Raw genomic sequence first — 13,498 nt, forward strand, 5'->3', positions numbered from 1 at the left:
CTGAGAGCAGGTACCTTCCAATGAACTACCCTACTCCCTGCCCCAGAGCTCTGGCCCTGGGCTCCAGGGAGTCCAACACAGTCACTGAGACCACAGTCACTGGCCCAGTGTTTCCAGGGAATGCTCCCCCATGTCCACATTGGCCCCAGTGAGCCCTGCCCTCACGAGTCTGCCCTCTACATCATTCATTCCCTCGGGTGGGAGCCTGGAGGGAGTGTGCTCTCTGGTCTGACTGCTCAGGGTCACCATCACCACCAACACCATCTCTTAAGCCCAGTGCTGTGACACGTCCTCCAGGGTCCCATGAGAATTCCCTTCCCATGCACCATGCAACACCCCATGCCATCATCGCCCACAGTCTCTTATTACAGCCCTCACCTGCCCCAGCCCAATCTTCCCTCCTCGGCATGCTGGGACCCTAAGTCAAGACTATGCAAAAGGGAGACATTGTGGAATGTCACAGTTGACTGAGAATTTCTGAGCACAAGAAAGTTTTGAGTCCCAGTCTCCTAATCTACAGGTGGGAAAGCCAAGGAACAGGAAAATATAATGCATATTGGCAGCAGACCCCCAGTTCCTAACCCAGGCTTCCCTCCACGAGAGCAGCAGAACACAGAGATGTCAGAAAGGATGGAATTAAACCCAGCCTTGGCGGAGGTGAACAACTCTGCTCCTCACTTTCCTTATCTGTAAAATAGAAGCTCCATTATGGTGCTATCATAAGAATTAAATGAGATAATGAATGTAGAGCTCAGGGTGGTCCAGCACAGAGGAAGTACCCAATACATGTTCTCACTATTATTGAGTTGATTCTGACCTGGGAGAAGTCACGATGTAGAAGAGAAAGACACATTGGCCACAGCAGTGGTTTCACTGATGGGACTGATGGAAAGGGGGAGGGAACAGAATAGGGGTAATAGTTCGAGCATCTTTGAAGAGCTGTGACCTGGATGCTGGGGAGAAGGCTTATATCCTGTATCCACCTGAACAATTCCTGAGGGAAACAACTGTCCCCAGAGATATCCTGGGGCTCAGGGAGGCTCAGGATGGGTAGGAAGAAAGGCAAAGAAACGGTGACATGGAACCCCAACCTAACAGCCAACATGGCTACATGTTTTGGAAAAGCATCCCTTCCTCTCCTCTCATCAAGTACAAGGCATCTCCTCTTGAGTCCCTTGTGGCCTTTCTGGACTAAACAAGCCCTAAAGACAAGACTCTGTGTCTGGAGGCTTCTATCTCAGGAGCTGTAGAAAAACAAAGGACAAGGGAGCCAGAGCCAGGATCCTGCCTGGCCTGAGAAGGGACAGGGCCCAGGTTGCTTATTGAGGCTTCTCCCACCCAAAAACCTTCTGTCCTGGGAGCTCCTAGGATCACCTGTCCATGAGGGGACCTGGGCCTGGAGCATCTGCAGGAACACATAAAAACAGCCTTGAGGAAGTAAAGCATCCTCAAACATATCTCACCTGGCCTCTAATTCATGCCCTCTCTCCTGCAAAATGGCATAAAGTCTGAACTCTCCCTTCCCTTGAGACTGAGACTCTGAATGTGCCAAACACATCTGTCTGGTTGGCCCTTTCATCACCTCTGTAAACAAGGAAGCAGGACACATGGGACTTTTATAGGGCCACCAGCACTGACCATTGGCACCTTTTCTCTGCTCTTTGCTACTCTAATTATCCACTGGGGTACTTAGAGCTGCCAATCTCACAAGCTCATAAACTTGATTTAATGGTGATTGGGGGTTTGACCCAGCTCAGCCCTCCATCCCCCTACCAGTTAAAAGGGTGGGAGCTGAGCTGACCTGAAGCTCTCCCCTTCTCCCTACCAGGGCCCACCTCTCTGCCTCTCCCTCCTGCCATGTCGTGCCGATCCTTCCAGCAGGGCTCCAGATGTGGCAGTCGGAGCTTCAGCTCATGCTCAGCTGTCCTCCCCCAGGTGGTCACCCACTATGCAGTGAGCAAGGGGCCATGCCAGCCTGGGTGTGGCGGGGGCCTCCGAGTCGTGGGCTGCCTTGGCTCACGGAGCCTGTGCAATGTGGGCTTTGGGAGGCCCCGGGTCGCCTCCAGGTGTGGCCTTCCTGTCTTTGGATACCGAATTGGGGCCACATGTGGGCCTTCTGCCTGCATCACCCCCGTCACCATCAATGAGAGCCTACTGGTCCCACTCCAGCTGGAAATTGACCCAACTGTGCAGAGTGTGAAGAGAGACGAGAAGGAGCAGATCAAGTGCCTCAACAGCCGCTTTGCATCCTTCATCAACAAGGTAAGAAGTCCAGGACTGTCAGATGCAGAGAACATCTTGTATCTGGTCCAGGGGGGACAGGAAAAGACTGACTATAAGAAGCCATGGTTCATCTATTGACCTCTTCTGTACTCCACAACCACCAATCATTGAAAGTGGGTGAGATCAAGGTCAGCACAAAACATTTCTGTTTGCTTATCCTTTATTTTTAACATGTCATCTCTCTCTGGATATCACCAAGGTTGCTTGAGGTCAGACTACAAGAGGAACCTCCAAAGCAATGATAGATAGTGAGAGGAACAACCTAAGAGACCTTCTTGATGAGGCTTTAGCAGCAGAGCTGCTTTCTAAGTGCCTGAGCTGGGGCCAAACCTTTGGGTGTGGAGGTGGGAATGGGCACTGTGACCTCAAAATTTGCCATCAGCTTAGGCCTGTGACAAGGAAAAGGTGCAGCAATGAGAGCCAGGGATGAAGAGGCTTGTGACCAAAGTCTTATATGTGTCAACCCAGGGCCACAACTCCAAAAGCCTTTGGGAAAGGGTGGCCTGCTGCCTTTGGAAGGCACTGAACTGTCCCGTCACCCTGTGCCACCTCTGGACTTCTCCCCACACCCCAGAAAGGCTCTTGGGGATCAGAACCCATGCCAAGGTCTGAGCAGGCACTTGTTGTGACTGCAGGGTTTAGGGCAAAGAGTCTTGGGCCAGAAATCAGGAGACCCATTGGCTCTAGTCTTGACTGCTACCCTGAGGCCCTATGCAAACCATTCACCTCCCAGCCTCAGAGAAGGTTAAAAGAGGTGGGGGGATGGTGGTGGGAAAATTAGAGGAGGTAATATTTGCAAAAGCCTTCCAAAAAGGAACTTGTCTTAGTAAATGGGACCTGTCACACAGTTTAATTTTGAAAGCTTCTAAGTTCTGATTGTAAGCTCATTCTATCAGCAAGGGCCCTGGCTGTCAGCAGTATCACAACACCCTCTGTGAGGCTGGAAGCCTCCTGAGGATGTGCCAGTTGACCAGAAGTAGGGCAACATTACTTCCTCTACAGTTCTTCTGGGAGACAACGCACAATAGGGAGAATCCCAGAGCGAGGACTGGACACCATGTTGTCTCTGCCGATGGCCAGCTGGGTGACCATGGTCAACTCGCTCAGCTTCTCCTAATCTAGGTTTCCAAGCCACAAAAGTGGGGGAGGTGGGCCAGCAGCTCTCCACATTACTGTACCAAGGACTTTTTTTTGGATGCAGCCGTGCAAGATGGGGAAGAGTGAGTGAAAAGAGCTTTAAGTCCTGGGACAGAGCCTTTGATACCACCTTCTCCCCCGCATGTCCCTGGGTTGTAACTGAAGAGAGCCCAACCCCTCCTGGGTATAATGTCACCTGCTTACATTAGTAGGAGGATCTATGAAGTGCTTCCCATGCACAACCCAAAGTAGGAGCTTTAGGAAAGAAAACAAGGCTTAAAGGGGTGGGATGGCCTGGACAAGGGTACAGGCTGGTGGGAGGCAGGCAGGCAGGCAGGCTGGACTAGAAGGAGGACCTGCCCCGGCCTTGTGGGGCAGTGTACTTTCTCCCACACGTGCAAGCATTGGGTGGGAGGTGGGTCCTATATGCTTCCCCAGGCAGGAGAGACACAGAGACATAACTTCAGGTGCCAGTCTACCCGGAGACCCAATCTGTAAACTGCAGCATGTTGGCAGCAGTGTGTTAGGAGAGAGAGCAGAAACTGATTCACTGCCCACACCACCAGTTACTCTCCCCAAGCCATGGTCCCCAGGGAGCCTGCTGTCCAATGACATACTGTTCTTGGCTGCAGGTCCGGTTTCTGGAGCAGAAGAACAAGCTGCTAGAGACCAAGTGGAAGTTCATGCAGCAGCAGAGGTGCTGCCAGAGCAACGTGGAGCCCATCTTCGAGGCCTACATCTGCAGCCTCCAGAGGCAGCTGGACTGTGTGGCTGGGGACCGTGTCAGGCTGCAGACGGAGCTCTGCAGCCTCCAGAATGCACTGGAAGGCTACAAAAAAAAGTGAGTCTGCTCCGACTTCACCCTGCCAGGGAACCCAGGGCAAGCTACGTAAACCATCTAGGCCTTGGTCTCCCCATCTATAAAATATTTTAGGGAAACCTAAAACTAAGTTCATTTGTTGGCAGAACAATTAGGTAGGATAATGTAGGCACAGCATCTAGGATACTGCCCATTGTCACATGGTAAAAACTCTGAAATTGGTCTTCATCTCCCTTCCCACCACCCTGCCTAAAGAAGGCCCTTATCCTCTCTCTCAGTGTAAAACATCATCTTTCTCCTGCCATTTCTGGCATCCCAGGGCTCCACTCCAAACTGCTTGTTCTGACCTATCTTCTACCGGCCCTTTGGCATTTCCTGAACTACATCTTATCCCCCAAACAGGTCCCCAAACCTTCTTCACTCCAAGGTTTTGCTCCCCTTGTTTTTTCTTCTGATAGGACCCCCTCACAGCAATTCTTTGAACCACATCTTGCAGCTCAAGATGATGAGGACTCTGGATTTTAAATGTGCTACAGTAGGAGAGGATGAGAGCAGAAGATATTTTAATAAGAATAGCCAACAGTACACATCCCATGCCAGGCTCAGTGTTTTGCAGATATTAACACATGTGACACATTAACTCAGTCACAACAGCCCTGTGAGGCAGGACCAGTGTTATCCTCATTCTACAGATGATGAAACTGAGGCACAGAGAAGGCAAGTCACAGTCACGCAACTAGCACTTGACTGTGGCAGGATTCAAAGCCAGGGTGAGCTCCCATGCCCAGTGCCGGCGATGCAGAAGAGTTCCACTGGGAAAAGGAAGGATGGGCGTCAGGAAGCCCAGCGAAGCTTTTACTGGATCAATGTTGCTCTTTGACCTGAGTCATTCTGGCCAGACTGAACCTCTTGACCTTGACTCCATTGCCTTGGAGGGCAGTGAGTGAGTGAAGTCCTAGAGGAAATAGCTGGGCTATGTCTGCAGGTCTGGTAAAGAGGGTAATTACTACCTCTGAAACTGACCTGCAAGTAGGGGCCAGGCTCAGGACTCTCTGGTGAGGAGGGCATGGGGTCAGCTAGGATTTCAGGGACTACAGCCAACTCTTAGAACAACACAATTCATAGACAGTCATGTCAGCCACAGGCAGCCAGCTTTTCACCACCTTCCCATAGGAAATGATCAGCTAAAATGGGCTTCCTTAGCAGCAGGACAGAATGAAGTTAGCTTTAGGAGGGACTTCCCAGAGGATGATTCATCACAGGAACAGGCTAATGGGAGTGGGGTAAACTGGCAAAGTAGTTAATGAAAGGCTATGGTAATAATCAACTGTCTTGAGTGGCTGGAGCAGCTAGAGGTGTCCAGAGACAGGAGAGGGACCTGATGACTCCTTAGAGCTCTGAGTCAGTGAGAGGCAGCTTTGCCCCACAAAGGCCCCTTCTCTTAGGTGTGATACCAAGGTCCCTTCCAAACGCCACAGGTTGACTAAAACTGTTTTTCCTGCCCACACCACCAGATACGAAGAGGAGCTGTCCCTGCGGTCCTGTTCAGAAAATGAGTTTGTTGCCTTAAAGAAGGTGAGGGAGTCGGCACAGGCAGGGAGAGAGCCTCCTGAGCGGGCCGGGCTGGCCTCGGGACACTCAGCGCCGGCACCGTGTCCACACGAGTCTGCAGCCTACCCACACGCAAAAGGATCTGTCACCCCCAGGGCCCAATGCCAGCCCAAGTGACCATGAGGAAGAGGAGGGCCAGCATCCCCACCCCTTGCTAAAGGGCAGTGATTGATTGGGTCTCCACCTCCCAATTTATAGGGGCCAAAGCTGGTTAAGGTGTGTCCACACCTGCCCAAGAAGCTGCGGAGGTAACCAATGCCAAATCAAAGTCAAAACAAAAACTCTGACTCAAACTCCAAACAATGAAAACCATTGCCGTGATTTCCCGGGCAGATAGCTAGGTAGCTCCTGGCCCGGGCCCTGCACAGTGAGCTCTGAGGAGCTGCATTCAAGGCTCCTTTAAACCCCATTCCCTTTAAATCCTCCCCCAATAAGGTGCCAGGCCCAGGCATACGGTCCTGGGGCTAGAGACCCCTCCCTCCATCTTTGGCTTTGTGGTCCCTTTACTTTCACATGGGCTTAAGTGAGGAAAGGTGGGTCCTGCACCTGCCACCCACCACTAGCTTGCTGGGAATGGCCCAGCTGGTGGTGGACTGGGGGGCCCTTCCACGTTCCCCCAACCCCAGGTTATAGATGTTAATGCTCTGAATGCAGGATGTGGATACGGCCTTCCTGATGAAGTCTGACCTGGAGACCAACGTGGAGGCTCTGGTCCAGGAGATCGACTTCCTGAAAGGCCTGTATGAGGAGGTACCTGCAGCCACACCACCTGCAGGTGGTAGATCAGGGGCCAGTTCTGTGAGGACCCTGGGCTGGGAAAGCTCCTGCCCAGTGGGTACGTTTCAGGACAAGCAGACTGCAAAATGAGCATGTGGAGAAGTCAGCACGGGACAGCTGGTTCTCAGCCAGCTGATGGCCCAGCTCAGCTCAAGGTCTGATGGCCCAGACCTTGGCTCCCGGGTGTCTGTGCAACTAGCATGGGGGACAGGGAGCAAGTGGGTGATTGATGGCCCAGGACAGCCACAGCAAAGTCCTGTGTGAAACTGCTCTGGGAAGGTCAGAGTGGGTTCTCTCCCTTTATCCTCGAACACCTCACCCGTCCTCACCCAACCCCCCAGGAGATCTGCCTGCTCCAGTCTCAGATCTCAGAGACCTCAGTCGTTGTGAAGATGGACAACAGCCGGGCACTGGACGTGGACGGCATCATTGCTGAGATCAAGGCCCAATATGACGACATTGCCAGCCGCAGCAAAGCTGAAGCGGAGGCCTGGTACCAGTGCCGGGTGAGGCCCAGGTTGGGGAGGGGTCCCTGGACCCACTTCCCCAGAAAGTGGGTGAGAAGATAATGACAGAGTCAAGAGAACCCCATAAACCCCAGTCCCTGGTGTTTCTGCCAGGCCCCTGGCTAGGTGCCTATGGAACATTGGAGAGTGAACCCCATAGACAGCCCAGGTCTATTATCACAGTGCCAGGGTGCTCCAGCTTTATTTACCCACAGGCTCCCTTGACGTGAATTCAAGGATTATTAATTGACAATGATGGCAAAGAGGACTCTGGGCTTCACAGTGTCAGAGGAGGCTAAGGCATGCAGTGGTACTAATGGTGAAGCAGAAAGGGTGATTAAGGTGGCCCCAGACTTAGGTCATGAGGAGCTTGCTGTAAGGGCAGTTGGTGTCCCCAATGGCAATTTGATTGAACAGATATGTCAGTCTCACCTGCCCCATCTGTGAAGGGCACCATATATCCATTCACTCACTCACTCATCCAGGTATTTATTCAACAGCTGATTCTTGAGCATCCATCATGTGCTGAGCACTGTCTAAATGCTGGGTGCTGGCAGGGAACAAAACAGACAGCATCCCTGCCTTCATGTCACTGCCACTCTAGAGGCGGGGCGGTGGGGGGGGACCGACAGCAAACAAGACAAGCGAGTGCACGTGAGTTAGATGGTGATGCATGCTGTGGAGGAGATGACTCGGGGTGAACCGTAGGGAGTGTGGTGGGAATGTGGTTTGAAGAAGGTAGCCAGGGAAGGATGGTCTTGCCGAGGTGTGTGGCACCGCAAGGACACTAAGCGACAGGCCACCCCTGAGCTTGAGGACACTACAGTCCATGGGGAGAGGAACGTGTAACCAACCAAACAGAAAAACCTGGTCACGTGCAGCGCCTGGAATGGCAGAGCCATCGGCGTTTGATCTGGATCTTGAAGGCCAAGCAGGATTTCAATCAGCAGAGCATGAGGGGAGGGTGCATCTGGCTGTGGGGCAGCTGCAGCCAGGATGCCGAGCATGAAAATGAGGTTCCCAGTGTGAAGGACCATGAGGAGATAGGGCTGGAAGGGGAGCATGGGACCAGAGCACAGCAAATCTGCAGAGCTGTAGTTACTTTGGACTTGTTTTCTGAAGCCAATGAGTACCACTGCTCAGAGAGTGCCCCAAGTGATATTCTGCCCATTTTCTGGAGATCCATGGTGACCAAAGGTGTCGAGCCCCTGGCCTGAAGTGAGTTCCCAGTGGTTCTGTGGCCCATCCACACCAGGGTTCACCCTGGCTAGTCCCTTCTCCTCCAGCCACTCTCCTGGGCTGCCCATCAGTCAAGCGGGCTCAGAACAAACAATCTCAGTTTCCCATCCTTCTAAGCCAGAACCAGAAAGACAACTCTATTGTTCAAGGATTGTATTCAGCTGTGAGGACCAGAAAGTTTTTCAAAACATTAGTTAAAACAACTTAGGTTTTCACTTTTTTCTCAAATAACTTGAAGTACAGAAGTAGACTTCAAGTTATTTCACCCAAGGTGTCTATGTCACCATCAAGGACACGGGCTCCGTCTAGCTTTCTATTCTGCCACCCTTAACATCGCTTTATTAAGCCTCATGGTTGCCTCCTGTCTCAAAACAGCCGCCACACCACCAACCTCACATACTCACTCCAGGCAGAAAGAAGCACAGAGGGGAAAAAAGTGCCAACTGAGTCATCCTCCACTTCAAAGAAATTTTCTGGAAACCCTACCCAGCAAGGGCCATAGATCTCATTGATAAGAAGGCTGAGCAATATTTTCCTGTCTGGGCTCAAAAGAAGAGCTCTGTTTAAGAAGAAGAGAGTAGATATTGATTAAGCAACTGTAGGCTTTCGCACAATAACCAAATACCCAAAGGGCCAAAGAGAGATTTGTACTTATCTCTGTCTTGCAGTGTCCATGCAAAATGCTCCTCTCCACTGTGTGCAGAACATCTAGTTGGCTAATTTTCAAAAATCTGTCATCTAGAACACACTAGTCAGAAATTGGCTTCGGAGTTGCAAAGTTTAAAAAAAGTTCAGCTGAGGTAGAAATAACATCGCATTTTGTTTTCGACTGCTTTGGACAAGAATATACCACTGTATTCACCATGGGGGCAGACACGGTCCATCCTCGGTCTGTCGCCACCCCATGCTAAGCACAGAAAACCCTTCTGAGATCCAGAGGGACATCTGAAAGGGAGGATCCCTCAGGACAACTTTGAGCTCTGGGGCAGAGAGAAAAGGACAAGACAGAACAGCTAAACAGAGAGGAAGGAAGCACAGAAGTTGGAGGAAAATTTAATAAACCTGAGTGTTCAGGGCTGGGAGGTAAGCAGGGACTAAGGAGCAGCCCAGGAGAGAACCGGGAAATTGACCGGAAATGGGCAGGGAATGGGGAGAAGAGGTAGTGTGAGTATCCAGGGGGGCACCTGAGTCAGGAAGTTATCAGAGGAGAGACTCGGGACAGTGCCAAAGGGGGCCAGGAGGTGCCACAGCAGGGCACCGGGGTTCTGACCTCTCGGTCCCGGCAGTACGAGGAGCTGCAGCGGACCTCCGGGAACCACTGCGACAACCTCCGCAACCACAGAAACAAGATCCTGGAAATGAACAAGCTGATCCAGCGGCTGCAGCAAGAAAATGAGAACGTCAAAGCTCAGGTGAGGCCAGAGAGACCTTGTTCTGAGGGCTCATCCTAGGCTGACCTGCCATCTAGCCTGGTCACGTGGGGCGGCTGCACCCTCCCTGAGAGTGCTGTGGAGGAGGGAACAAACTCAAGCTGCCTCGCACAGGAGGCACAGCCCTTACTACAAAAGAGCTGACCAACCGCGGGAGGAGCAGCCTTGGAAACAGCAAGGTCCCCAACAGAGGCCAGGCGACCTATTGTCAAAGATAAAATAGCAAGAGGGCTTCAGTAGAGGGGAGCATAGAAAAGATGGTCCCCATAGTCCCTTCCAACCCCAAGACTATAATTTAAGTATCCTGAAATTCAAGGTGAATCTGCAGAGTTCATAAAATCAGACCCACCCTGTTCTCCTAGGCTGGTGAAGACCAGCCAGACACTTAAAATCTACTAGCTATCGAGAAATTGCTCAGTGTGTCTCAGAGAAATTCTTGGATCTCCTTGAGGTGTTATGGATGGGGGAACTGGTATGACTCCCCCAGAGGAACAATCCCAGGATGAAACCCACAGCAGACTTAAATCTGCCATGTAACCAAGACTGTGGGAAAACTCACAACACTTCTGTCACCAGATATGTGGGTTTTTTCCCACACCAAGCAATTCTGCGATCCCAGCGGGGTATCCTACAATTTAACTCCATTCTGACTGTATCTACATGGAAACAGTATCAGATCCCACAGGTGAAGGGCTGCCCCACCAGTCCCACAAGACTGCCCCACTTCAGATGCCAATCACAAGTCCAGGTTGTCACCTGAGCTTCTGACCAGTCTGCTGTGCCTTGGAACCCCCTTCTCGGGCTTGATTAGTTTGCTAGAGCAGCTCACAGAACTCAGGAAAACAGTTTACTTGCTGAGTTTGTCATAAAAGGATATGACACAGGATACAAGCAAACATGCATGCGGAAGGCATGTGCAGGGCAAGGTATGTGAGAGAGGACACGGGCTTCCGTGCTGTCTCTGGGCGCACCGCTGTCCCAACACCTCCATGTGTCCACCAGCCTGGAAGCCCCTGAGCCCCACCTCGGAGTTTGAATGGAAGCTTCCTCATGCAGGCATGGCCTGTCCTTCCCGGCCCCTCTCTTCAGTCTGGAGGGTGGAGGGTGGGACTGAAAATTCCGAGCCTGGTCTTTCTGGGACCCACCCTCACCCGGGAGCCATCCAGGAGCCCACCCAGAGTCACTCGTTAGAACAGGAGACACTGCTGTCATTCGGGAAATTCCAAGGTACTTAGGAGATCTCTGTAAGGAACCTGGGACAAAGACCAAATAGTAGAAACAAAGATGACCCCAGTGTTCTTATCACGTATGAAGTTACAAGAGTTTTAGGAGCTCAGTGCCAGCGACAGATAACAGAACATGTACCCATTCTATTATCTCACGATGACCACGTCCTCTCTGTTCCTCTGAGAGTCGGCCTAGGGCTCCAAAGGCCCCCAGCAATGCCTCTGTGCCCTCTCCCCCAGCGCTGCAAACTGGAAGCTGCAGTGACCCAGGCGGAGCAGCAGGGCGAGGTGGCCCTCAACGATGCCCGTTGCAAGCTGGCTGGGCTGGAGGAGGCCCTGCAGAAGGCCAAGCAGGACATGGCCTGCCTGCTCAAGGAGTACCAAGAGGTGATGAACTCCAAGCTGGGCCTGGACATCGAGATCGCCACCTACAGGCGCCTGCTGGAGGGCGAGGAGAGCCGGTGAGTCAAGGATGGGCCCCAGGTGTGGACACTGTCCTGCCCTCGGGCTGCTGCTGCTATGGCCCATCCCACCCTCACGGAACACCCAGAGTGGCACACAGTCTGCAGGCCCTCCTTGTGAACCTGGCCTGTGGTGTGGGCAGGAGAAGGGGGGCGCCGTGTCAGCCTTGTCTTCTTCGATGTAGTTACTCTGTGTCTTTTTCCTCTCACCCCAGGCTGTGTGAAGGCATTGGGCCCGTGAATATCTGTGAGTAGATGCGCACTCCCCAGGGGCTCTGGGGGTCTTGGGGGCTGAGCAAGCCAACGTAGACGACAGCACCCCTGCCCAGACCTCGGCATGCCTCCTCACCCCAAAGGAGGACTCTGGCTGCCGGGAGCTCCCAGTCAGAGGGAGAAGCTCCCCTGAGAGGCTGCATAAGGCTTTGGGAGTTGGGATGAGGAGCAGGTCTGCAGCGTGGTTTCAGGGCTCCAGGCCCAGAAGCTGCGAGGAACCTACTGACCAGGGGATGCTTTTCTGGAGAAAGGATTTGAAGCAGGCTCAGACAAGTAGACACAGAGAGGGTGAAGCATAAGTCAAGGCTCTGGCGATGGAGGAGAGGCACGTGGGGAACTCGTAGGTTCTTTGTGGCTGGGATGGGAACTGGTAACTGAGATGGGAGGTTCCTTAGAGGTGAGTGGCAGCAGGTGGGGGGCATGGCCTGACTGAGCAGTTCAAGGCAACGTCCTCGGAGCCAGGTAGTTCAGGGCCCTGAGCATCCTTTCCTATTCCTGCAGCCGTGAGCAGCTCAAAAGGTGCCGTCTTGTATGAGCCGTGTGTGGTCAGCACGCCCTTGCTGAGAACTGAATACTGCCCAGGGGGCACCACTGTCCTCAAGAACAGTGGGGGCTGCAGCATGGTGGGCACAGGTGAACTCTACATCCCCTGTGAGCCCCAGGGGCTCCTGGGCTGCTCGAGCAGGCAGAGCTCCAGCAATAAGCTAGGGTCTGGGGACGGCTCCTCCTCCCACAAGTATTAGCACCGCTTCAGAGGCTGCAAGTCCAGGATGCAGGGCACCAGTCCCCAGCCTCGATGTTGCCCATGCTTACCAGGGCAGAAGGCCAGGAGATTCCAAAACCCCGCCTTCCTGTATTGACCTCAGGTTTCCCTTGGATGTTCATTGGGAGCCATTCCTCAAGTCCACTGTATCTTCTAGAGTCATTTTTCACTTAGCTGTGTGCAGACCTTGAGCTAGACTCTGGGGTGGGGGTAGGATGCAAAGAAAGGGAAGGCATCGTCCATGCAGTCCAGACTGCTGCTGACAGTCAGGCCCTAGAGTGGCCAAGAGAACGGCAGCGGTGCCTAACCACTTCTCTTCCGGATGAGGAAGCCAACTGGCACATCACAGTTCTGCTCTGTGGATTAAATCACAAAAGTGTCCCCACAAAGCCAGCCTCTCCCAGCCCCTAGAGGTTCCCCACTTCCCCTACCCCTGATTCTCATGTACCAAGAAAAACGGACTTCTTTTAACACCCACCTAAAACATGCACTTTTGCAAATGTCAAAAGGAGACACTCCAAAATTCCATTCTGAATTCACCGAAAGGCAAGGGCCAGGATTTGGAGATCACTCAGGACCTGCCCACAGTCCTCTCAGGGAACACAGAATCAACAGGCGGCCTTTGGGCAGGAGATTTACCTGCTCAGATGTGTTGGACTCACGCCATGAAAACTCACCTTTTCCTGAGCTCACATTGGCTGCTGATGGTGGAGACATGCTAGAACAAAGGCAAGGGGACAAAGAATATTCACTTGACAGAGAGACAATCAGAGCTGGCATTATTTGCTTAGAGGAACCAAGCCCCACCCCACCCCACCCCTTCTGTACATAGCCACCTGGTTCCTATTCTCTCTCCCTTTACTTCCTCTTGCTTTGGGTCTGATACAAATGTGTTTCCTTGGCTATAGCAATGGAGAGACTCCAGACCCTCTTGGAGGCTCTAGCTCTGGGGCTGTGAGGGAGGAGGAGGAG

General features: G+C 52.6%; 1 protein-coding gene across 1 annotated transcript; it reads left to right on the forward strand.

Moving 5' to 3' along the window:
* The first annotated feature begins 1,857 nt into the window (after positions 1–1,857).
* Positions 1,858–12,506, forward strand: KRT82 (keratin 82). Its single transcript, XM_045829125.1, has 9 exons — positions 1,858–2,262; positions 4,053–4,261; positions 5,755–5,815; positions 6,506–6,601; positions 6,970–7,134; positions 9,660–9,785; positions 11,270–11,490; positions 11,706–11,737; positions 12,265–12,506. The coding sequence occupies exons 1-9, from the start codon at positions 1,858–1,860 to the stop codon at positions 12,504–12,506; spliced, it is 1,557 nt and encodes a 518-aa protein (XP_045685081.1).
* The last annotated feature ends 992 nt before the right edge of the window (positions 12,507–13,498 follow it).

The sequence above is a fragment of the Phyllostomus hastatus genome, unplaced genomic scaffold (assembly GCF_019186645.2).
Source record: "Phyllostomus hastatus isolate PE091 unplaced genomic scaffold, TTU_PhHast_1.1 phas_scaffold_93, whole genome shotgun sequence".
In the NCBI taxonomy this organism is placed as follows: Eukaryota; Metazoa; Chordata; class Mammalia; order Chiroptera; family Phyllostomidae; genus Phyllostomus; species Phyllostomus hastatus.

What these genes read in the sequence shown, in the direction of transcription:
- KRT82 (XM_045829125.1), top strand. Translation starts at nt 1,858, where the DNA reads ATGTCGTGCCGATCCTTCCAGCAGGGCTCCAGATGTGGCAGTCGGAGC. An exon ending in TGAAAGGCCTGTATGAGGAG is followed by an intron (nt 6,602 to 6,969) that starts GTACCTGCAGCC and finishes CCAACCCCCCAG; the next exon opens with GAGATCTGCCTGCTCCAGTC. An exon ending in CATTGGGCCCGTGAATATCT is followed by an intron (nt 11,738 to 12,264) that starts GTGAGTAGATGC and finishes CTATTCCTGCAG; the next exon opens with CCGTGAGCAGCTCAAAAGGT.